This window comes from Phyllostomus hastatus, unplaced genomic scaffold, assembly GCF_019186645.2.
Source record: "Phyllostomus hastatus isolate PE091 unplaced genomic scaffold, TTU_PhHast_1.1 phas_contig_551, whole genome shotgun sequence".
Lineage (NCBI taxonomy): Eukaryota > Metazoa > Chordata > Mammalia > Chiroptera > Phyllostomidae > Phyllostomus > Phyllostomus hastatus.
In genome coordinates this window covers 6704133-6729943 of record NW_025333909.1, presented here as the reverse complement: position 1 = coordinate 6729943, position 25811 = coordinate 6704133, and the positions used below count along the sequence as shown (strand labels likewise).

The 25811-nt window shown below is 37.5% G+C and overlaps 1 protein-coding gene across 1 annotated transcript; it reads left to right on the top strand.

The window, feature by feature from the left end:
• Nucleotides 1-23414, top strand: LOC123824298 (charged multivesicular body protein 1b-2). Its single transcript, XM_045847408.1, has 8 exons — nucleotides 1-162; nucleotides 8949-9046; nucleotides 10191-10337; nucleotides 10689-10757; nucleotides 10835-10942; nucleotides 14591-14634; nucleotides 17016-17088; nucleotides 21477-23414. The coding sequence occupies exons 1-8, from the start codon at nucleotides 147-149 to the stop codon at nucleotides 21519-21521; spliced, it is 600 nt and encodes a 199-aa protein (XP_045703364.1). The 5' UTR covers nucleotides 1-146; the 3' UTR covers nucleotides 21522-23414.
• Nucleotides 23415-25811: the final 2397 nt, after the last annotated feature.

Sequence of the window (25811 nt, the reverse complement as noted above, 5' to 3'; positions counted from 1 at the left end):
CTTGCGCAGAAACAGGAAGTGGGGTCGGTAGCCTAGGCGTCAGGCTACTCCCGGGTCCGGACGGGGACCGAACCGAGCGTGCCCTGGGCTCGAACCCCCGCAGCTGCCCGGCGGCGCTGACGCCTCTCGAGAAAAGTCGTAAGATCATGTCCAATATGGAGAGTATCCTTTCCCAGCCGAAAAGCTGCTGCTAGGGCTTCGGGAAGGGCGTGGGAAGTGGCAGGGAGGGGCCGGGGCCGTGGGAAGATCTCGGTGCGGGCGACGTTTTGAGTCTAGTTGTGGAGGGGCGAGGGCGCGGACGCCTCTGGGAAAGCACCGGCGCCTGGTTTCGTTGGTTGTCGTTTTCTGGTAGCCGCCGCCATCCTAGAATCGGGACTTGGCTCTGCTTTGGGAAGTGTCAGCGTCGCGGGGCTGGTTGGCGGAGATGCCGGAGCCTGGGTGCTTGAGCGTGGATCCTCCCACGGACACGGCTACTGTCCTCCGTCCTTTAAGCGATTTTATCCGTTTCTTAGCGATCTGTCCCGGGGGATGGTGCGACAGCAGAGGCGGCAGGACTTGGCCATAGGTTTGGTGCGGAGGTGAAGATTTTGAAAGCGATAGCTTCTGTGCAACTGCTTTCTTTTTCGGAATGGAGGTGACTGGTGGTGATAAGGCAAAGTGCGTAATGTCGGCCCTCCAAAGTAAGTTGAGTGCTTCTGTGTTAACATTGGCAGTTGTTGTAGCGCATGGAGGAGCTCGTGTAGTTACCTAAGGCTGTACGAAGTCAGCGGTTGCACCTGTGCTCCCACTTAAGCAATGGAAACGGGGTTAGGAACCAAGCTGTGTGAAACCCTTCCGAATCCAAGAAGGATGAAATAGCTTTTCACAACTGAAATACCATCACAGGTTTTCCATGTGGCTGGAATTCCTCTTTTTTTCCCCAGGACTTGGCATTATAGAAAATAGAGGAACTTGGTATCTTGCCATTGAATAAAACTTGGCCCAAATGGCCAAATGTGAATAATAGTGTTCGCTTGACAGCTCATTTTAAAGCTCTTTGCCTTCATTAGTTTGTGAGTCTGAAATGTAGGAAGCCTTTTGGTGAGTGGATTAAATTATATAAGCCATACTGGAAATACTGATAACACATAAAGCAGGAATAATATGTGAGGTGCAAAAATAGCCCGTTTTAGTAACAGAATAGATGACTAAAAGGCTCAGTTATCACCGCAGCTTCAAGGGTCAAATTTATGAACGTATAGCCATGTTAGATAATTTTTTAAAAGAAGTCTCCTAAAGGAATGGCCACTAGGTTGACTCTGAATATCAGTTTGTTTTTCGGCATTTTGTTATAGTTTCTTTCTTTCTTTCTTAATCTTTATTGTATTTTTCCGTTACCATTTAGAAGGGGACATGTTGTGCATTTATTCTTACATGTTGAAACTACAGTCACCACAGTACTCACCATCGGATTCAGTACACCTATCGAGACATTTTTTCCACTGCTCAAAACAGTTTTTAAACTTGTTAATTGTGATGCTTTTTAGTGCTTCTGGCTTTATCATTTATTTATTTTTTGGTTGTTTGTTTCACCTCTACCACATAGGCAAAACGTTTCCCTTTGGGACTTTTTTCATTGGGGGAAACAAAAAAAGTTACTCGGAATGGGATCAGGTGAATAGGGCGGGTGGGATACGGGGGTGGGGGGCCTGCTATTTTTTTGGTCAAAAATTGCTGTGACTCAGCAGTGCTGTGGGCAGGTGCACTTGTAAATTACATCATGAAATGGGCAAATGAGTTGAAAGAGTCTTCAAAAAAATTCCCTGAAGCTACATGTAGTCTCCCACAACCATGCCAGCTGGTACACAGATACACATGGGTTCCTAGAACACTCACCCAGTGGGGGAAGCCTGGACTACAAGGGGCCTGCCCTCCAGAAGACAACTCCAGTTTTTGGGGGGTTCCCCTGGTATACATAAACAATCTGTGGTATAGCTACCACTGCTTTATTCTGGGGCAGGCAGGTCCTAGTGGGACATTTTTATTTCCTTCCTCTTACCTCCTTTTCTTTTTTCATCTTCTACTTCCGTACACTGAAAGGATTGCATAATCTGCCCTGGCTGGCATAGCTCAGTGGATTGAGCTTGGGCTGTGAATCAAAGCATTGGAGGTTCGATTCCCAGTCAGGGCACATGCCTGGGTTGCAGGCCATGGTCCCCAGCAACCACACATTGATGTTTCTCTCTCTCTCTCTTTCTCCCTCCCTTCTCTCTCTAAAACTAAATAAATAAAATCTTTAAAAAAAAGAATTAAAAAAAAAAGGATTGCATAATCTTACGTTTGGCATTTGGAATCCAGGAACTGTGTGCCCTGCTGTGTATGACTAACTTTCTTTCCCTTGGTGTTGCTCCACCCACTTCAGGGAGGCAGGCAGGACCTGAGATTTCTGCTATGAATTTGTTCTAGTAAAGTAACAATTTTTTTGAGGAAACAGATTGAAATCTTAAAGCAAGGCTTCTTTCTATAAACAACATAATGAATGATTCTTATTTATTTAAAATTTTAAACAATAATCTATTAAGACATCACTGGTTTCCATCCTTTGCCTCTCAGTAGTGTGATTGCAAATAAATGAAAGCAAGTAGAATGTTTCTTTTTAATTTAATCCTTATTGTATTTTTTCATTACCATTTAGTCCCCTTATACACATAGAATGTTTTAAAGAGACAGTGGGACTTTATAGTTCCTTACTAACCACATTGCCCAATTGAGATAGGTGAGTTAGCAAAGTCATCAGGTGGTAATGATGATTTATTGAACACCTACTATGTGCCAAACTCTCTGCTGGGGATTTTGTATGTATTATTTCAAATTCTCAACACTGTAAGATAGGTGGTAGTATCCTCATTTTATAGAAGAGGAAATTAGAGCTAGGAAGAGCACAGAGCTTGTAACATACAGTAGCAGGGGTGTCCAACCTTTTGGTGTCTCTGGGCCACACTGGAGGAAGAGTTGTCTTGGGCCACACGTTAAATACATTGCGACATGTCATCACACACAAAAAAATCTGATCATGTTTTAACTAAATTTCCAATTTTGTGTTGGGCCACATTTACAGCCATCCTGGGCTGCGTGCGGCCCGTTGGCTGTGGGCTAGACAGCCCTGAAAGGGTCTGGCCCGGGCTCCAGAGTCTGTGTGCTCACCCCGCACACACTCCACAACTTACTGGGCAATTCATTTGTGTTTCATGGAGTCCGGGGTATATGTAGAGCTGCTTTTTCAGCATATTGACATTCCACTTGAGATTTTGCTTTGTGAGAGTGTGCAAAACCACGAATCTCCACAGTCAGCTTAGGGAAAGCCTAGGTTAGATTCTCCTGAAGACAAGTGTGGATCATAGATGTTTCTTATTGAAGGGTACACCCTGATGTGGTATTTTACATTTCAATTTTGTAGAATTGGAAGGTGAGGTATTAAGACTTTCTGGAAATTTGAAATAATCAAAATGTTCAGGTGGTTTATTTGATTTCTTTTTATATCCTTGTCAGTACCAGGGGCCAAGCGAGTGAGGTTTTTTGTTTTTTTTTTGTTTTGTTTTGTTTTTTTTGGCGTGGATTTTGACAGCAAGAGGGAAACCTGTTGCCATTAATGGAGGTGTTTGAGACCAGTTTCTCAGAGTCAGTTCCTTGTGTTAGCCAAAGAGCAAGCGTGGCGGTATGTGGTAAACCTCACAGGGGTGAAAGGAGGGTGGAAGGGAGGGACGAAAGAAGGGTACACTAGGCAAAAGAACTGTGTATGAACAGAATGAGGTAACTGCTGGAGGCCAACATCGCTCTGATACACAGGGTGCTGGAGCCTGGGTAATTCAGCACCCAGTTCAGGGCCTTGTATATCTTTACATATTAATAAATATCACTCTTCAGTCTTTCTAAACTTTTAGTCCATTAATATTAAAGTGCTTCAGCCATTGTCTTTTCTGTGGACAACGCAAAACAAATGGTGTCTTAATAGCAACCACTTTGCCAGGTTGAATTTATATTAGTGAAGGAGATGATTCTGCCAGTGTTATTTTTCCAAATAGAAAAATACCCTGGGGCTTTATAGCCAACTGAAATATTTAAACTATTGCACAGTATATTAAGTCTGGTTCATAGCTTAATTTAGTAGTTGAGTTGATTCCGTTCTTTTCCACATCAGCCTTCAATTCCCCCACCTCAATGTAGACGATATTCACTTATTGTAGTATGCACAAAGGGTGATAATTCAAATAGCAGATATGTGAATTTAAGACTCTCATGCCCTGTATGTAAAAAGTACCCAAGAGTGAGAGACAATGTTTTAGACTCAGGGATGTTTTGATTTCTGGCATGGGGCAAAAGACTTGTTATCAGAAAACCACAGGTGTTACAACTTGTCTGGGCCACACAGAGACATGAACATGTTTGACAATGGTGACAGTCTAACATGCATAGTCCTCTTCTGTGTATTCACGGGATCGTACTCGCTTCTGTGCAAACTGTACCAAAACTGGTGGTAATCTTGTCCCTATGTCATATTCTTTTGTGAGGTTGAGGTCACAGAATTCACCACCTTATTCATTTCTGACCATGGAACTATTGTATAACTTGAAATAGAAACTGGTAAAAATCCACATGCTTTTAATGTACATCTAGCCTCATGACACTTAGTAATTCTTTAATTGGAAAGAACTTGGCTATAGAGAGGGAAGGAGGGAGGGAGGGAGACAAAGGAATAGGGGATGGAGGGAATGAGAATGAATATATATAGCCCCTGGCTGGCGCAGCTCAGTGGATTGAGTGCAGGCTACAAACCAAAGCGTCGCAGGTTCGATTCCCAGTCAGGACACATGCCTGGGTTGCAGGCCACGGCCCCCAGCAACCGCACATTGATGTTTCTCTCTCTCTCTCTCTCTCTCTCTCTCTCTCTCTCTCTCTCTCTCTCTTTCTCTCTTTTTTCTCTTTTTTCTTTCTCTCTTTTTCCCTCCCTTCCTTCTCTAAAAAATAAATAAAATCTTTAAAAAAAAGTGTGTTTAAAAAAAAAGAATGAACATATATACACATGCGTTTTCTACTTTCATGGAACTGAATTGTTACTCTGAATTTATTATCACAAGTATAATAATAAGGCTGTAGTTTTCAGAACTGCTAGTAATTATGATATAATCAATATTCTCATGCTTTATTTCACTAATTATTATTGCATTGTATAAAGGATTTTCATAGTCAAAATATCCCTCTGGCAAGTAAAAGTCAATTTCATTTTAAATTATTTGAATTCTTTTAAAATTTATAAGTATTCAAGAGTATAAAGGTGTAGACTATTTACTAAGTGTCATATGTTTTGAAAGGGAAAATATTCCTGACAGGAACATATACATAAATATTTGTGCAAGAAAGTAGCTGTTTACATGGAGCTCTCTTCCAGAAAGGAACATTTAAAAGTAGTCTTATTTCTCATTCTTGGGTAATTTTATACCTTTAAGGTGTGAACATTTTAAACAATCACCATTCCCTACAATCAGTAATTGAGAAAATTGCCATACACACAGAAACAAGCTTCAATTTGAGTTCCCATTCATTTTAATATTCAAATCAGAATTTATACTTTGTTAAATTTTAGAATGACAATAAGGCACACATGCCATATATTGCATTATACCTTGGTGGCTTCAGGAATCATCACATAATCACACAATATTTCTACATGGAAACGTGTGATAAGGTTTGTTAGTTAAGGTTTTGTCATCCAATTTTCCTAGTCAGGTCATGTTTTGCTACTAAATATTATATAAAACTTTCAGTTTTCAGAACTTTTTGAATTTTGGAATTGTAGATAACTGATCGTGGAAATAGATAAGCAGATAGAAAGGGAGGAAGTAACAAGAGGGAGCAACAGAATCATTTCGGTATATATCTGTTTATAAGACTGTGTGTGTGTGTGTGTGTGTGTGTGTGTGTGTAGATAGATGGGGGAACCCCCCAAAACAGCAATTACCATCTGGCAGGCAGGCCCCTTGTAGTACAGGCTTCCCCTGCTAGGTAGTGCTCTGGGAACCCATCTGGTATCAGTATGCCAACTGGCGTTGTTGTGAGAGGTTGTGTTTGGCCTTAGTGAAATTTTTTGAAGACTCTTTCAGTGCATTTGCCCACTTCATAATGGGTGATTTATGAGCGCACCTGCCCACACCATGCTGAATGTCTGGCACTTTGTGACCCAAAATGGCATGACCCCCGTGCCCCACCCCCTCTATTCATCTGATCTTGCCCTGAGTTACACTTTTTGGTTTCCCTCAGATGAAAAAAGTCCTCAAAGGGAAACATTTTGCCAATGTAGAAGAGGTGAAACAAGCAAACAAAAAAGGCAGAGGCACTAAAAATTTATATCAAAATTGACAAGTTCAGAAACTATTTTGGGCAGTTGAAAAAACATCTCAATAGGTGTATTGCATCAAATGGAGAGTACTTTGAAGGTGACTGAAGTTTAACCATGTAAGAATTAATACATGATTTTTTATAAATAAATTCTAGGTTTTTTGGGCCCCCCCTCATATGTATCATGAGAATAAAGTAGAGATCTCTTATCATAAGATCATAAGAGGTCTCTGTGATCTCTTATGTTGCTATGATAGCAGGAGAAACGCTGTAATACTTCAACTATTCCTGTGGAAGAGGACACTAAATTAGTATTTTCTTAACCTAGATATTCATGAAAATCACCTGGTGACCTTTTAAAAACTACAGATTTCTGAGATCCATGGCAGATCTATGAAATTCAACATTACAGAGGTTGGGTCCAGAACTCTGTATTTTTTAAGAACTTTATTGGTAATTGTTATATTGCTGGTTTGTGATGAGATTTCAAGATCAAGTCAAAATGGGAAAGCTAAAAGGGGACAGTGTAAAGCCTAGGGGTGTCCAACATTTTTGCATCTCTGGGCCACACATTAAATACAAATACTAACGAAACTGATGAGCAAAAAAAAAAAGGTTTTAAGTAAATTTATGATTTTGTGTTGGGCTGCATTCATAGCCATCCTGAGCTGCAAGCAGTCTGTGGGCTGCAGGTTACACACCCCTGCGAGGGTAAAAGCCAGGGATTCTCATAAGCCTCCTGGAATTCACACGGCAGCCCTACAGTAAAGTATTATCTGGTCCAAAATATCAATAGTGCTTAGGTTGAAATCCTCTGTTTATAGAAGGACCTGTAACTTTCATCTAGCTGAAATTGATGTGTTACTTATAAATGTAAAGTATATTTTCCATTAAAATTACTGAGAAATTCATACATATATACTTGTTCTCTTAACAATTCTAGGCGTATCTGTCACTGATGACAAATACTCAGGGTAGCAAAGTTGTCCCCCTTAGATCCACAAATAAGATGTTAAATTAGAACCATGAAGCCATTGAGAGATGAACAAGGTAGTTTAATTTATGACTTAGCTTTCATAAATAAAATTACCAATTTTTGTTTTCATATAGTGATAAAATCAATACAAAACTCAGTCCTTTATATTGCTGTAAGTGAACCTTTCAAAAAACTTAAATGAACCCATATCTCTTTTATAGATGTCTTGAAAGAATATAGAATCAAGGTTAAAGAGTAAGTAGATTTTACCATTTTCTAAGGGCAGAAAACACATAGAATCTTTCCAACTAGTGATTTATTCATGACAAAAACCACTTGCTTTGTCATATTCATGTGCGTACACTTCATGTTTGTTTTCCTGTCACGAAAGTGAAATATTTGTAGTTTTGCTCATTGGGGTCTATTGAACGAGGCACTTTTTCTTCCCATTGTTGGTTTTTCTTATTTAAATTTTTAATGTCCCTTCATTTACCAAAGAATGTTTATGTACAACCCATAGAAACAGACAGCAATGTGGGGATTGGCTTAGGGCCAGGTGAGGAAGGGGAAGAGGAAAAAAGTGGGAACAGCCCTGGCTGGTGTGGCTCAGTGGATTGAGTGCTGGCTTGCGAACCAGAGGGTCGCAGGTTTGATTCCCAGTCAGAGCACATGCCTGAGTTGTGGGCCAGGTCCCCAGTAGGTGCTGCATGAGAGGCAGCCACACATTGATGTTTCTCTCCCTCTCTTTCTTCCACCCTTCCCCTCTGTCTAAAAATAAATAAAATCTCTTTTAAAAAATTGGGAGCAACTGTAACAGCTTAAAGAAGATGAAAAAATATTTAAAAAATAAAAGTTTTCATCTTAAATATTTATAGACTTAAAATTGCAAAAATAGTACAGTTATTCTCTTTACCAAGCTTCTATTCTTAACATCTTATAAAACCATAGTATAATTATCAAGAAAAGGGAATCATCACTACAATGTCATTAACTATACTCTAGCTCTTACTTAGATTTCACCGCTTTTCCCACTGACGTCCCTTTTCTGTTCCACGTTCTAATGCAGGATCCCACATTGCATTTCGCCAGCCTGTCTCCTTACTCTTGTCCACTCTGTGCTAGTTCTTCAGTCTTTTGCTTTTCATGAACTTGAGAAGAGTACACTGGTCACTTATGTCATAGAATGTGTCTTAGTTCTGGATTGTCCGACGTTTTGTCTTTAGTAGACAGAGCTTTTGTTTTTGGCAACAATACCATAGCAGTGATGCTGCGCCCTTCGGAGTTCATCATTTTAGAAGGTACATGATGTTGAAATGTGTTACTACTGCTGATGTTATCCCATGTAAAGTGTTGTCTGTCAGGTTTCTCTACTATAAACTAGCTCCTTTTAATAAATATTTTCTTGTTGTTAATTTAATGGTTTTTAAATGAAAAACCAAATGTGGAATAGATAATTTTTTTTTCTGTTTTCTCAAATACTTTGTGAATAGTTGCTTAGGTAGCAGAATCTTATCTGGTAAGTTTTATAAATTTAACATCTTGTTTTGAGTAGTTAAATTGGGAAATGACTTTTTTGCATAGCCTTAACATAAATTTCCAGAACACCTATTTAACTTGAAGTTTGCTGCCAAAGAGCTTAATAGGAATGCCAAGAAATGCGATAAAGAAGAAAAGGCTGAAAAGGCCAAGATTAAAAAGGTATGCTATTTTTAATATTTTTATCTTCTTTCAAACTCATGAGCACAATTAATCATAGAGTAGACGTTTCACTTTATTTTACATTGAAGAAAGATTACTGGCTTTAGCATTCTAAACCAAATATATATTTAAATAAATTATTTATTACCTGTCATAATTAATAATGGCTTCTTTTTCTTATTACTAATTCCCAGCATTAAAGGATCTTTAATCTTCCATGAAAGGATACACATTCTCAAATTTCTGTCTCTTTTTTTAAAGATTTTATTTATTTAGTTTTAGAGAGAGGAGAAGGGAGGGAGAAAGAAAGGGAGAGAAACATCAGTGTGTGGTTGCTTCTTGCACGCTCCCTACTGGGGACCTGACCTGCAACCCAGGTATGTGCCCTGACTGGGGATCGAACCTGTGACCCTTTGGTTCACAGGCCAGTGCTCAGTCCACTGAGCCATGCAAGCCAGGGCCAAATTTTTGTCAGTTCTATACCTTTTCCATTTTGCTTTTTTTGGAGATACATTTCAGCTATTTAATATTTTCTTCTAAATTAACTTTTAACTTTAGCCCTGGCCAAAACTATGATAGCAGAAAAGCATGTATCTATGTTAGTTATATTCATTTGAAGTAATACATTTAAATAAAGACATAATTAAAGGGAAGATGCTTGTCTGTGTAAATATGTAAAGTCATTTTATGTACTCTCTGTAGAGTTTGTGCCAGCTACCAAGAAAGCTGTGGTTAGTGGCACTTTCATACTACCAGCCTTTAAAAACGATGATGTAGTGATATATCTGACTTAAAAAGATGTGTTTTTTAAATTATGTGAGGAAACAATATGCCTTATGTATTTACTTTGTAATAAACTTATATGGTAATAAATGGGTGTATATACTTGGAATACTATGTACTAAACTAAAGATTAACAGTGGTAATGGCTCAGAGCTGGGATTATGAGAAATTTTAAAATTAAAGAATTATAAATTCTCATTTTATACCTTAAAAAGTAATTGTAATAGCTCTTAAATAGTACTAAAGTAGGTTACTTTGGGGTTGCTTTCCTTTTTAAAATATATTTTGTTCCATTCTTTTGCAGATACTTACTTTTACTCTTTGTCTTCACCACTATTTACTTATGTTCCGTTTAAAACAGGCCATTCAGAAAGGCAATACAGAAGTTGCAAGGATACATGCTGAAAATGCAATCCGCCAGAAGAACCAGGCAATCAATTTCTTGAGAATGAGTGCTCGGGTGGATGCCGTGGCAGCCAGAGTTCAAAGTGCAGTAACAATGGGCAAGGTAAGGGTTAATATCTATAAAGGAACTCTTGATTTCAGTTTAATGAGAATATTAGGACTTGTCAGAAATCTAAGTCCAGTGCAAGGTGCTGTAGGGTACTAGCAAAGGCCTTTATGGGCAAGAGACATAGTCAGAGTACTTGGTGAGGAAAATGATTCCGGCAGTGGCTTTTAAACTAAGGCCTAGGAGTTGTCTTCCAATGGAGTCAAAGACCAGGAATGCATACTGGTAAGGAAAGGTAGACAAATTTTATAAGTTGATCTATAAGTAATACTCATATGTTTAAGAGACTGCCTAAATTTTGAGATTACTTTTAGAGCATACTCAGTCTTTTTTGTGTACTCCCAATAGGTAACCAAGTCCATGGCTGGTGTGGTTAAGTCTATGGATGCTACATTGAGGAGTATGAACCTTGAGAAGGTAAAAAAAAAATATTTGATGTTCCGGTATCATCTTTTTAGTGGAAGTTTTTCTCATGATCATATTTCTTTTTACAGATTTCTGCCCTGATGGATAAATTTGAACACCAGTTTGAAACACTGGATGTCCAAACACAACAAATGGAAGACACAATGAGTAGCACTACAACCCTAACAACACCCCAAGTAAGGATCGTTTCTTTACTTACAATAACTTTTTTCAAATGACTCAACTTCAAAATATCATGAAGGCTTTTTGAGCCAAAATCATCTCTGGAATGTGAAGTAAATGTGTGTATCCCAAAACGCAAGTAGGAAGTTATGCCCTGCCCCTGGATTCCTGAGGACGTGTTGGACGATGCCATGCTCCTTATTTCATTTTGAAGTTCTAAGAATTCTCATAGGTCCCAGGTCTAGAGAGTTTTGAACCTGGGTGCCAGTGTTCCTTCCTGTTGAAAGTATTGTCCTAGAGGTTCCCTGAGGCCAGGAGGTACTAGGTATTGTCCTAATCCTCAGCTAATTTCATCTCATTGCACATATTTCTCTGCTTCCTCCATACTCTTTAGGTTGTGTTATTTATGCACGAGTCACAGATGAACAAATAGTAATTTAAAAGAACATTTATTTTCCAGAAAATGAGGATGTTTTTCTAAACCCGCAACTTAAAGAGATGTGCTGCAGAGAAAATTAAAAATTGCAAATAGTCTGCATGTGACATGATCCAGAAACAAAGTTTTGTGAAATTTAAATATTCACACAGAGGAGCTCTCTCACTGCCACTCTTCTCTTTGATGCCAGTACCTGTCACATGGTTAATCAACTGAACAAAGAACTGGCTGCTACTCCTTTGGTTGTTACTATGGAGAAAACGCAATTTACAGCGTAGGTTAGGAGGAAATTAGCAACTGTCCATCAATATTTTAATACAGATGACTCTTTTCACAAAAAGGTGAATAAGAAGATAATGAGCTTAGGTTTAGATTTTAGAGTAAAGAAAGAAAACATTCATGTGTATATCTTATAGCGAACATATACAGGGTCCAGCAGAAGTAAGGCCTGCTTGAGTGTGGTTCATAGCATAATAATATGGGTGTAATAATTTAGAGTTTTAATTTGAACATTTCACCTAAAATGTCAGATGGTGTGCTTGAGTGTGATATCCTTATGTTACAGAGCTACATGCTTGTGAGTTTGTAATAAAAGATTTTGTAATACAATGGGCATAACTTGTGCCGGACCCTGTATATTTAGCCATTACTTACATACCTTCTCTGGAGCCTTGATCTGCAAAATGCGGTCAGGAATCAAGAACATCTGTATCATCTGGACACTCATTAGGAATGCAGAAACTCAGACCCCATCCACAGACATATTGAATCAGAATCATTTTAGCAAGATTCCCAGGTGATGTTTATGTACCGAGTCTGAGAAGCCGTGTCTTGAAGTTGCTGGTTCTTGTTCAGGCGCCTTAGGTTGATCCCCAGGTGATCAGTAAAATTTAGGAAACACAAGCGAGTTGGAAAAATGACTTGAAGTCAGTACACTTGGACTCCTACTCCCCATCTACCACTAATTAACTTCCGGACCTTGAGAGATTTATTACCCGGGCCTAAGTATATTTAGCTGTAAAATGTAGGGGTTGGGTCCAGTCAAATGTACATGCCTTTTAGCTCTGAAAAATCTTGAAGTTCACTCACACATTTGCAGAGTGCTGTCTGTTCAAGTATTTGTGCTAGGTGCTGGGGTTGGTGAAATATATACGAAACATTTTTCATACAAATTTAACCAAAACCTTCAACAGGAATGGTGAGGGATCTGGTTGAACACACTTGATTGCCCAAATTTTCATCCCCTGCTAATGAGCAGTTAGAGTTTAAATGGGCATATCCACTATGGAGAATCAATTTGGTAATATCTACTGTGTGTTTTTAACATCGCGGCCAGAGTGGTCCTGTTAAAACATGTCAGATCATGCCACTTTTCCGTTCAGAATCCTCTGGTGATTCCACACCTCCCTCAGAGGAAAAGCCAAATTCTTTACAATGGCCTGCAATGTCCTGCGCTGCAGGGGTGTCCAGCCCTTTGGCATCTCCGGGCCGCACTGGAAGAAGAGTTGCCTTGGGCCACACGTTAAATACGCAAACACTAACGAAAACTGCTGAGCGAAAACCAAGATTTTAAGTAAATTTCGGATTTTGTGTTGGGCTGCGTTCAGAGCCGTCCTGAGCCATGGGTTGGACACCCTGCACGGGATCCGCCTCTCCCTGCTTCTCTGACCTTGTGTCCTGTCACTGCTTCGCACTCTACTCAGGGACTTGGTCTGCTGGTTAATTCTCAAGCACACCAAGTACATTTCTGCCTCAAAGCTGTTCCTCTTGCAGTTTCCTTTGCCTGAATGCTCTTTCTCCATCCAGCAGGTATCCTCATTGCCTCCTCCCCACCCCCTTCAGTTCTTTGATCAAATGTCATTTTCTCAGTGCGGTCTTCCTGATCATCCGTCTGAAAAGTACAGCAACAGCACACCCACCATTCCCTGTTCTCTCTACATCGCTGCTTTATTTTTCTTCATAGTGCTTATCACTCTCTAATATACCATATAATTTAAAAAAAAATTTTATTTGCCCTCCCCCCTTCACAAGCACACACTAGACGTAATGCTAAAGAAGGCAGGAATTTCTACCATTTGTGTTCATTGATAAATCCTTAGCACATAAAATGATATCTGGCGTAAATATTCTCACTGAATATTTGTTGAATAAATCAGAGTGTATGAAAATGCATGTACCTGGTAATGTAGTGCTTCTACTTCCAAATTTATATATAAAGAAATCCCTATATGTGTACAAAGATACTTATACATGAGAATGTTTATCACACCCTTGTCTATAATCAGGACAAATTAGGGGGAAAGTCTAAATGTCTAGAAATGGATAAATAAAATTGAGGGTATTTCTATACGGGGGTATTATAGCAGAGTGAACATGAATGAACTAGATGTCAACATAATTAGCTCTTACAACGTTGAATAAGAAAAGCAAGTTGCATAATAGTATGCATAGTATACTACTATTAAGTAAATTTTAAAAACACAAATGATGCTATTTTAGATATAAAGACAAAAATGTAAATGTACATAGTATTCAATCTGTTATTTTCTGAACTTTTCCTGCGTTTTTGGAAATATTTTTAAAGTGAGTGAAAGAGAAACTAAGACCCAACAGCAAGATTAGTGAGTTGCTTCAGATCATACACCTGTTAATGGTAGACCTGGGACAACATCTTAGGGCTCCCACCAGTGTATCCAGAATATTTTTAACAACTAATTTAAAAACACCACTTGTTTTGATTAATCAGACTCTATTTCCTGAGAACTCTTGTACTATAGTGAATAAATATCTCAAAATACTTCTATTTATCTAAATATTTGAAAAGATTAATCCTTAATATCAAATTAGTATCAACTAGTAGAACAGTTGTGATTAATATAATTCAAATCTATTACACTTTAAATACAAGCAAAGTTGGTTAGAAAACAGCTTTCTAAATGGGCTCACTTTGTAAAAGAGAGCCACCTTACCTAGATTTCAAATTATATGTGAATATCATGGTTAGTATGTTTAACATAACCTTATAGTTTAAAGATTTTATTTATCGTTACTCAGAAATAAATCTTCTGGAAATAATTCGGCTCCCTCTGGTGGTTAAAAATACTTTAAAAAAAAGTGTTCTTTTAACAAGTGTACACCATATCCCTCCTTTTAAACATCATCACCAACAGAAACCACCCGAAAAGCAATTGTCATTAACATATACACTCTCATATCATTATTCTAGAACCAAGTGGATATGCTGCTTCAAGAAATGGCAGATGAAGCTGGGTAAGAAGTTATTCAGTGTTTTTAGATAATCTTGATGTAATATCTGGAGGTCGTAAAATTATGTAATATGGATAAAAATATTTGTCTTTACCACCCTTTGGTTTGCAGGCCGGCGCTCAATCCATTGAGCCACACCACTCAGGGCCATATTCTTTTTATGAAAAGGATCTTTGGAAAGAATTCTGCTATGATCAGGCCATTAAGTGTTAAGCCCGGTTTGAGTCCTGCGACCTGAATGACCTGTGCAAAATATCCAAGGGCTTTAAAAGATGGCAGCATTGCATTATTGAAAATGGTCATATATATATATATTTTTAAGTAAATAATTGACACCGTTTGTGGTACTGCCATTAGAAATGGTGTATCTGATAATGGGCTGTTTATTTCAGACCCTTCATGTTGGAAGGGAATGACTTGACCATGATAATAACAGCGGTACAGAAGTCACGTTATACCAGTATCTCTAGTATATCATTTAGCTTGAGAGACTATGGTAGGTAAATAATAAAAAAAATATTTTTTTCAAAAATAAAGATTAAAACTAGGTGATACTAAAGTTTTATGCTTTATTCTGAAAGGTAAAATAATAGATTGGAATAGGGTTTATGTACCTTATCCTTTTATGCTGGAAAGAGAAGAATTGGAGACACATAGAAAACAGCATTGATGAATATTATTCTAGTGTCTAGGCTAATTCCTGGTTAGAATGAATAGTTAAGTTTATCAGCTGTTTAGATAACTAATGTGTCAATAGTGAATTAAAACCCAGGTTAATAAATCCAGTGTGCAGTATTTGAGAATGGGGCTAGCAGTTAACTTGTACATTGCTTTTACTTGTTAGTATCCTGATGTAGCCCACATGCCAAGAGGGAAGATATCAAGAAAGCTGATTTTTACTAAGTATTTAAGAGACCAGAGCTCCATCTTGATTTCAGAGGACTCCATCTTAGTAATGTGTGGCTAAGGACTTGTTTCTGTTCCCACCGAAGACTAAGAAGATTGGGCTTCAGCCCTGGCTGGTGTGACTCAGTAGATTGTGTGCTGGCCTGCTAACCCAAGGGTCCTTGGTTCGATTCCCAGTCAGGGCACATGCCTGGGTTGTGGGCCAGGTCCCCAGTAGGGGGCGCATGAGAGGCAACCACACGTTGTTTCTCTCCCTCGCTTTCTCCCACCATTCCCCTCTCTCTACAAATAAATAAACTAAGTCTTTAAAAACAAAGAAGATTGTGTTTGAAAGTACAGCAAAGGAGGTCTTGTAAAATGAATATTGCCACATTACAGCCTTGCTGACCCTCAGTGGAAATCAAGTTCAGTAGATAACTTTTTGAGAAGATTTAGAGCAGGATTTGTCAACATTGACACTGATGACGTTTTGTGCTGCGTAATCCTGGGGGCTGTCCTGTGCACTGTAGGAAGTTCAGCAGCATCTCTGTCCTCTACCAATAAGACACCAGTAGCAGCCCTACCCCACCATGACAGTCAAACATGCATGCAGACATTGCCACGTGTTCTGAGGGCGAGGACATGGTTGGCAGCCAAAATCGAGAGACATTAGGTATGTTGATAGTGAATGATGACTGATACGGTAGAAACTGATAGAAGCTGTGATGTAGAGATACTGATGCCCATCCTTAAACATGTTTCTGTCCAAATTCTGTTTGAGTTTGTGATTCCCTGAACAAAATTGTAGTATAGCATATCTTTAACTTTTCTGGAACAATCTGTGTCTAGACTCTCCTAATGACCATTAAGGGTATTGTATTCTCTGTGGTGTTTTCCAACTGAAGTTGACATGCGCTGGTCTACAGGTAGAAAGGTTGCTTTCTATCCTAGGGGAGTAGTACAATGTAGATTAAGATCACAGGCCCTGGAGGCAGTAAGTCCTGCGTTCAAATCCTATTTCTCACTAGGGTGGATCATGGGCGAGTGAACTTCATTTTTCTAAACTTAAGCTGTACAGGTGGATGCCAGTAATGATTCCTGCTAAGGGTAGCTTAGAAGCTAGACTCACTGAACTTGAAGTAGCTCAAATGTTAGATATGGATCCTGAGGCTACATTTATCTAACATGTTCTATCTTTTGGGGGGCACATTAGTTTTCCTTTATAGTATGACTCATATGGTAACCACCAGTAAATTGAATACATTGTATGATTTTTATTTTGCTCTTTTGTTAGATGACCAGATCATTTTCCTATCTTTTATTAGCTTTTCTGTTTATATTTATAACATTTAACCAGTTTTATTTTTATTTAAATTAAGGTAAAATGCTAGGTGGAATATTCAAATTTGCAATAAGCCTATTTTAATGCTTTTATAATTGCATAAGGAGGAAACTACCTATATTAACATTTGTTCATGCTAATCATTTTAAAACTATAGCCTTGACCTCAACATGGAGCTACCACAGGGTCAGACGGGATCTGTTGGCACCAGTGTCGCTTCCACAGAACAGGTAGATGGATTTTATCTTGATTGCTATGAACTTGATGTCTGAATTAAATATGTATTGTGCATATATTTATATTTATATGTAAGTATATATATGCCATTTTTCTTTTATAAAGAGATTTTCTATAATATGACATCATCATTAATTAGCAAACTGATTAGTCTTTACTCCTCAATGATGGACATTTTCTATTTGATTTAAAAAAATTTTTAATCAAAATCACTTCATTTATTTACTTATATTAAATACTTTTGAATTTTATTGTTGTTCAAGTACAGTTTTCTGCCTTTTACCCCCACACCTCCCCACCACCCCAGCCATCCCCACCTTCCTCCCCTGTTTCCACCCACCCCTTGTTTTTGTCCATGTGTCCTTCATAGTTGTCCCTGTAAACCCTTCACCCTTTTCTCCCCATTATTCCCTCTCCTCTCCCCTCTGGTCACTGTCTGTTTGTTCTTAATTTCAATGTCTTTGGTTGTATTTTGCTTGCTTGTTTGTTTTGTTGATTAGGTTCTACTTATAGGTGAGATCATATGGTATTTGTCTTTCACTGCCTGGCTTATTTCACTTAGCATAATGCTCTTCAGCTCCATCCATGCTGTCATGAAGGGTAGGAGCTCCTTCTTTCTTTCTGCTGCATAGAATTCCATTGTGTAAATGCACCACAGTTTTTTGATCCATTCATTTACTGATGGGCACCTAGGTTGCTTCCAGCACTTGGCTACTGTAAATTGTGCTGCTATGAACACTGGGGTGCATAAGTTCTTTTGAGTTGATGTTTCAGGATTCTTAGGGTATAACCCCAGCAGTGGAATTACCAGGTCAAAAGGCAGTTCCATTTCCAGTTTTCTGAGAAAATTCCATGCTGTTTTCCACGGTGGTTGCCCCAGTCTGCAATCCCACCAACATTGCACTATGGTCCCCTTTTCTCCATATCCTTTCCAACATTTGTTGTTTGTTGCTTTGTTTATGATGGCCATTCTGATCGGTGTGAAGTGGTATCTCATTGTGGTTTTAATTTGCATCTCTCTGATGGCTAGTGATGCTGAGCATCTTTCCATGTGTCTCTCGGTCCTCTGTATGTCCTCCTTGGGAAAGTGTCTGTTCAAGGCCATTGCCCATTTTTTAATTAGGTGGCTTGTCTTAGAGTGGAGTCGTGTGAGTTCTTTATATATTTTGGAGATTAAACCCTTGTCTGAGGTATCATTGGCAAATATATTTTCCCATATAGTTGGTTCTCTTTTCATCTTAATGCTGTTTTTTTTTTTTTTTTTTTTTTTTTGCTGTGCAGAAGCTTTTTATTTTGATGAGATCCCATTTGTTTATTCTTTCCTTTATGTCCCTTGCTCTGGGGGACGTATCAGTAAAAATGTTGCTGTGTGAAACATCTGAGATTTTCTTGCTTATGTTCTCCTGAAGGACTTTTATGGTGTCACAGCTTATATTTAACTCTTTTATCCACCTTGAATTTATTTTTGTATATAGTGTAAGTGGGCGGTCAAGTTTCATTTTTTTGCACGTAGTTGTTCAGTTCTCCCCACAACATTTGTTGAAGAGGCTGTTTTTGCTCCATTTTATGCTACTGTCCCCTTTGTCAAATATTAATTGACCATAGAGACTTGGGTTTATTTTGGGCTCTCTGTTCTGTTCCATTGGTCCATGTGCCTGTTTTAATGCCAGTACCAGGCTGTTTTGATTACAGTGGCCTTGTAGTATAGTTTGACATCAGGTATTGTGATCCCTCCTACTTTGCTCTTTTTTCTCAAAATTGCTGCAGCTATTTGGGGTCATTTATGGTTCCATATAAGTTTTTGAAATGTTTGTTCTCTATCTGTGAAATATATCATTTAATAGGTATTGCAATGAATCTGTAAATTGCTTTGGGTAGTATGGCCATTTTGATGATGTTAATTCTTCCAATCCATGACCATGGAATATGTTTCAATTTGTTTGTGTCTTCCTTAATTTCTTTCTTCAGTGTTGTGCAGTTTTCTGCATATAGGTTTTTTACCTCCTTGGTTAGGTTTATTCCTAGGAATTTTTTTTCTTGTTGTTATATCAAATGGGATTTTTTTTCCCTGATTTCTGTTTCTACTGTTTCATTGTTGGTATACAAAAATGCCTTTGATTTCTGGATATTGACTTTGTATTTTTCTGTTTTGCCAAATTCATTTATTAGGTCAGGCAGTTTTTTCGTGGAGTCCATAGGGTTTTCTATGCACACTGTCATGTCATCTGCAAGCAGTTACAGTTTTGTTTCCTCTTTTCCAATTTGGATGCCTTTTATTTCCTTTTCTTGTCTGATCACTGTGGCTAAAACTTCCAATACTATGCTGAATAAAAGTTGTGAAAGTGGACAACCTTTTCTTGTTCCTGATCTTAATGGAAAAGATTTTAGTTATTTCCCATTGAGTATGATGTTAACTGTAGGTCTCTCATGTATGGCTTTTATTAGGTTGAGGAATGGTCCCTCTATTTCCACTTTGCACAGTGTTTTATCATAAATGGGTGCTGTATCTTATCAGATGCTTTTTTTGCATCTGTTGATATGATCATATGTTTTTGTCTTTGTTTCTGTTTATGTGATGTATTATGTTTATTGATTTGCGAATATTGTACCATCCTTGCATCCCTGGGATGAATCCCACTTGGTCATGGTGTATGATCTTTTTACTGTATTGCTAGATCTGGTTTGCCAATATGTTGTTGAGGATTTTGGCATCTGTGTTCATCAGGAATATTGGCTTTTCTTTGTCATGTGTTTATCTGGTTTTGGGATTAGGATAATGCTGGCCTCATAAAGAGAGTTTAGGAGTCTTCTGTCTTCTTGGATTTTTGGAATAGTCTGTGAAGGATAGAGGTTAGCTCATCCTTAAGTGCTTTGTAGAATTCTCCTGTGAAACCATCTGGTCCCGGGCTTTTGTGTGTTGGGAGTTTTTTGATGACTGCTTCAATTTTGTCACCTGTTATTGGTCTCTTCAGGCTTTCTGCTGCTTTTTCATTGAGTTTTGGAAGATTATATATTTTTAGAAATTTGTCACTTTCTCCTAGGTTTTCAAATTTCTTGGCATATAGCTCTTCATTGTAATTTCTTATAATCCTTTGTATTTCTGTGGTATCAGTTGTAATGTCTCCTCTTTCATTTCTGATTGTGTTTATTTGTGTCCTCTCTCTTTTTTTCTTGATGAGCCTGCTTAAAGGCTTGTCAATTTTGTTTATGTTTTCAAAGACCAGCTCCTGGATTTATTGATCCTTAGAATTGTGGTTTTAGTCTCTATGTCATTAATTCTTCTCTGATCTTCATTATTTCCTTCCTTGTACTTGCTCTGGGCTGTCTTAGTTGTTCTTCTCCATTTCATGTAGTTGTAGGTTAAGTTGTTTATTTGAAATGTTTCTATCTTTTTTAGGTACACCTGTATTACTATGAACTTCCCTCTAGAACTGCCTTTGCTGTATCCCATAAGTTTTGGGTTGTTGTGAATTCATTTTCATTTGTTTACAAAACTTTTTGATTTCCTCCTTGATGTCATTTTTGATCCTTTCATTGATTAATAGCATGCTATTCAATCTCCATGACTTTGAGTGTTTTTCGGGTTTTTCCTTGAGGTTGATTTCTAGTTTTAGTCCCTTGTGGTCAGAGAAAATGCTTGATATGATTTCAGTTTTCTTGAACTTGTTGAGACTTGTTTTGTGTCCTATCATGTGGTCTATCTCTGAAAATATTCCATGTGCATTTGAAAAGAATGTGTATTTTGCTTCTTTGGGATGGAAGGTTCTATATATATTAGTTAAATCCGTTTGATCTAGGGCAGTATTCAATGCCACAATATCTTTGTTGATATTTTGTTTGGAAGATCTGTCCATTTTTGACAGTGGGGTGCCGAAATCCCCTAGTATAAGTGCGTTGCTGTCTATGTTCCTTGAAGTCCTGACAGATTTTCTTTATGTATTTGGGTGCTCCTATGTTGGCTGCATATATATTTACAATGTTTATGTCTTCTTGGTGGATTTTTCCCTTGAGTATTATGAAGTGACTTTCTGGGTCTCTTTTTTATGGTTCTTGTTTTGAAGTCTGTTTTGTGTGATATGAGCATTGCTACCCTGGCTTTTTTTTTCCTGTGCATTTGCTTGGAAGATTCGTTTCCAGCCCTTCACTTTCAGCCTGTGTTGCATGCACATGTCATTTAGAGATTGAATTCGCCCTCTTTCATAGCTTCTACTTTATTTAGTTCTCCATTTATTCTGAGATGTTTAAACAAGTAAATTCTTAGTGTTGGTTTTTGTGTGAATTTTTGAGACTGATTTAATCTTATTTAAAATGTGAGGTATTTAAAATATTAGTGATTTATATATGTCACAGCCTTCTGACTTTTAACATTTTATCTCTTCAGGATGAACTCTCACAGAGACTTGCTCGTCTACGTGATCAAGTATAATTTAAAGAACTGGTGCTTTTGTTTACTTCACCTGCCTCTGTTTCGTGTGTGTACATAGATAAGTTGCACTCCAGTTACACTGCGAACACTCTATGTTACAGAATGCTTGAACACTATTTATATAGAATGCTTTCTTTTGCCATGCTTCACTTTCCAGTACTTTAAGAAATTCCAGAGCATTCCAACCTTGACAGATTTTACAGTTTGTATATTATGTTGAACCAAGCTGTCATTAGTTCATTGTACATGAAACATCGTCCTCAAAATTTGCATCAAAAATCTAGCAACCAAGTACTACAGAAGAAAGTATAGATGAAAGGTTTTAGTTTCTTTTTAATTCAGAGTTGCTTTAAGTCTGCACTCTCACGTGATGCGTTAAAGTGAAAGCAGGGGAAGCATGTTTACTTAACATGCTTACATAGCCAAAAACACCTCATTTAGTGTCATACAATGGACAATGTTACTGTTTATGTTTTATGTTTTGTATGTGTTTTTGCTGTTTAAGCACAAATCCATTAACTTTTATTTTGGATTCATCAACTTTTGAATTTAGATGATGATCATCGGAATTTTTACGCAGTTATTTAATGAGTCTTATTTGAATTCCTGAAATTAAAAAAAAAATCATTGATAATTTTTCAATGTAACTAGAAAAGCTCTACAATCATGGTTTGCTCAGTTTTAAAATTTTTTCTTTGCTAACTATCACTGTTGGTCAGACTTGGTGAACTTTACCCTTTCCTACTGTCAAATAAAACTGAAACACATTTTAAGTGATTGTTCTATTTCTACTCTACTCTTAGTACACTCTATTTTAAAAGATTAATTTATGTGGTCTTAATATCATTTACATTTTCCATAAGCTTGTTGATTGTTTTCTGAGAATCTTAGCCTACCTTTTTAAAGCAGCCAACAAAACACAACAAAGAAAACAAAACTCAAGTTATAACTACCATGAGCCCTGGTTAAACGTGTTTGTCCTTTTATCTCAAGCAAAAACTGTTTAATAACTGGAAGAAATGAAGTCGAAATAAATGTTAGGATAAAATGTTTTGCCTAGCCATGCGAATCACTTCCAGACCAGTGGAAGTTGGTGTACCACACGGGGGCGGGGGCGCAGAAAGGATCTAAGCTCCAAAAGAGAGCAGAGTCTGTAAGGTCAGGCCAGGCTGTGGAAGGCCAGGATCCTTGGGGAAAGTGTCAGATGGCCAAGTGTACTACTTTCCCAGAAATATCTCCGTTTTACCCACCTAAAATGAACAAATGTCTGCAATTTTCTGCTGTAGCAGTCTCAAATGTGGAGAAGTAACCAAGCTATATTTTAGCTAGTACACTCATAACCTACATTAAGTAGGTAGGGTGTTTTTCATTACTTACTGCATGATTGATCCTTGAAGGAATTTTAATATTTCGTTTAGTTCTTTTTTTTCAAGTTATTTAAAACTGCATCTCATTTAGTTCTATTGAAGAGCAGATCTGTTTAGAAAATCTTAAACATTGTTAAATCATGAAGGCATTCAAAGTGCAATTATGGAGACTTTTTTGCTAAGTATTTCCCATTCATATATGTTTCCTATGATAAAGGAGAGTGTGCATAAATGAAGATTATTTTCACTGGTTAATGAAATGAGAACTTATTCTTTTGCTAAGTTTCAGTTAAATCTACACTTTCTTGGTACTTGACTATATGGTGTGACCTCAATGTGGTAACCTTACATTTTGGTTGTAATTGATGCTTTGTCCTTTTTACTTAAAGGGTAAATTTGTTTATATTGGAACATCCTGGGGAAGTATAGAAGAAATTATTACTGACTAAAATACCAATGAAACATTAATCTTACTTTCCATTGGTGGGAACTTCTTTTGAATTCAATAAAAAGTGTTAATTGTGAATGTGGCTTCCTTAAAATTAGAAATATACATGGTTCTGATCTAAAAATAACTGATCATAGTTTTGTTTAAGAGCCATATCAGATTTGTTTTTAAATAATATTGCTCTTTGGTAGACACCACACTTTACTTTTGGTTTGATGTATTATCTCATGAATATATTAAAAACTTATATTTTATAATTTGTTCTTAGGCCAGGAGCTCCACAGCCTGTGAACTCTTACCTCGTTAGTATAGATTGCATTTCTAGTTTGAAAACTGGATAATTGAAAAGTAACACATGCCAGATTATACTGTCTTGAAAGGTAGACACCATAGCACCTTTCATTTACCTTTAGTTTTAGTTCCTTATCAATCTAATTAAGTATTTGACTATACCATCAGATAGACTATGTAAGATCAAATGCTCAGAAACATTTCACTGCATTTTTACCCTGTAGACAATGTGGCTGTCATTTAAAGTCTTAAAAAGTGCCCCTGGCAAAGATGATATCCCGATCCTGTACCTTGATGCCTAAAATGTTTTACCTTCCTGTGAACCAATTTGGGCAAGCATTATGGGTAATTTGAATTACTTATCTTGTTAATTTATTACCAGTCATTGCTACAGAAAGGAAATAGGAACAGGAGATAGAACAGGTAAATTTTAAGAGATGACTTTGCTTTATAGTTTACAAAGTTATGGGAATGGAACCTCTGGACAGACTATCTGAAGAGAATCTAAGGATAGTATATCACTTAAAGTAGATAAGAATAGAATGATGGCTAGGCTGCCAAAGACAAACTTAGCCTAATTTTGTATGGATTTACTAAAGTTAATAGATAAGCAACTTCAAGAGAATGTGTTGGCTCTAGTGCAGATGGTAGAGGCAAAAAGCCCTGGCTCCAATCTACAGTGATTGATCTGGGTAACTAGGCCTAGCTCTGAAACTAACTTATAAGTTGGATAATTCTCTTATCCTATTCTGGGTCTTGATTCCCTTTTTACAAATCTTTTCAAAATATAATAGGTTCTCATTTACAGTCATCAATATTTTCTGCAACTTTAAGCGAAATGACACATAACAAAACCTATTTTACTGTGGACCAGAGATTTTCAACCAATGTGCCACAAGAATTTTTAAGACATGCAATACCTGACTTTAGTCAGGGACACTGGCCTCTTTTCCCTTAGCTTGGTCTAGTAGGATGACAACAGCCAACAAACAATAGCCAGCCAGTGTTGGATGAATCAAAATTATACCTATTTTTGTGATATTGGCAAAAGTACATTTTTGGTGTGCTGCAGAATTTTAGTAATCACATTATATGTTCTGTGAGATGAAAGTTTGAAAATCGCTGCTAAAGCCTATCGATATAAACAGGAGTTAAGTTCTTACGGTATTTCATCAATATAATTGGGTTGACCGAAAAGATTGTTTCATTTTTTCTTTTTCCTTATGATGGCTCTAGTAGTGCTTAGTTGTCTTTAACTTCATTCAAAACAGTTTTATTAGATTGTATTGTGACAGCTGTCATACCTGCATGCATTTGAAAAACACATCAAAATTGGTGAATTTCTGTGTAGCCATTTTAATATCAAAGACAAGAATATATGCAACATTTTCAACTTATGCTTTATTATATCAAGAGAGATAAAGATGAAACTGAAATGCAGGAAAAAAAAGATTTGTGCAGTGTATGGAGAAGGTGCTGTGACTGATAGAATGTGTCAAAAGTGGTTTGTGAAGTTTATTGGTACTATTGACATTTTGGCCAAATGATTCTTTGCTGTGGGGCTGTCTTATGCACTGGAAGATGTTTAGCAGCACCCCTGGCCTCTACCCACTGGAAGCCAATAGCGGGAGATAGCCAACACACTCACAATATCCAAATCAAGAAAGTTATCGGTGAAAATGAAAACTGTCTGTTGTTCTACCAAAAAAACTCATAGGGACTTTTTGGCCAACCCAATATAATGAAATGGTGTTGAACAAAATGACATTATTTAAGGACCTGCTGTATATTGGTTTTGTAAATTGAAGTGAGTTGCTGTAGTATGGGTACATTCCCTCCATTCTCTGTTTTCTACCATCCCCCACAAAGAATTTCCAATGCCTTATTAAGGTGTATGGATCTTAGAATATTTTGTCTCAGGAAACCTGAGGAACATCTACTTCACCCCACCACCTGCTTTATAGACGAGGACACCAGATAGATGAAATATATTTGTTGAACATGTAGGTGTGTGTCCGGAATGGTTCTGGACACATACCTACATGGGTACTTTGATATACTATGGTTTGTTGAATGTTCAAGAGATTCTTGTCAGTGGGTGGATTATTGTTATCCCAATTTTTAGAGAAGAGGAAACATGATTGTGTGCGTAAATTGCCAAGATTTAGACAGTCACTAAAAATC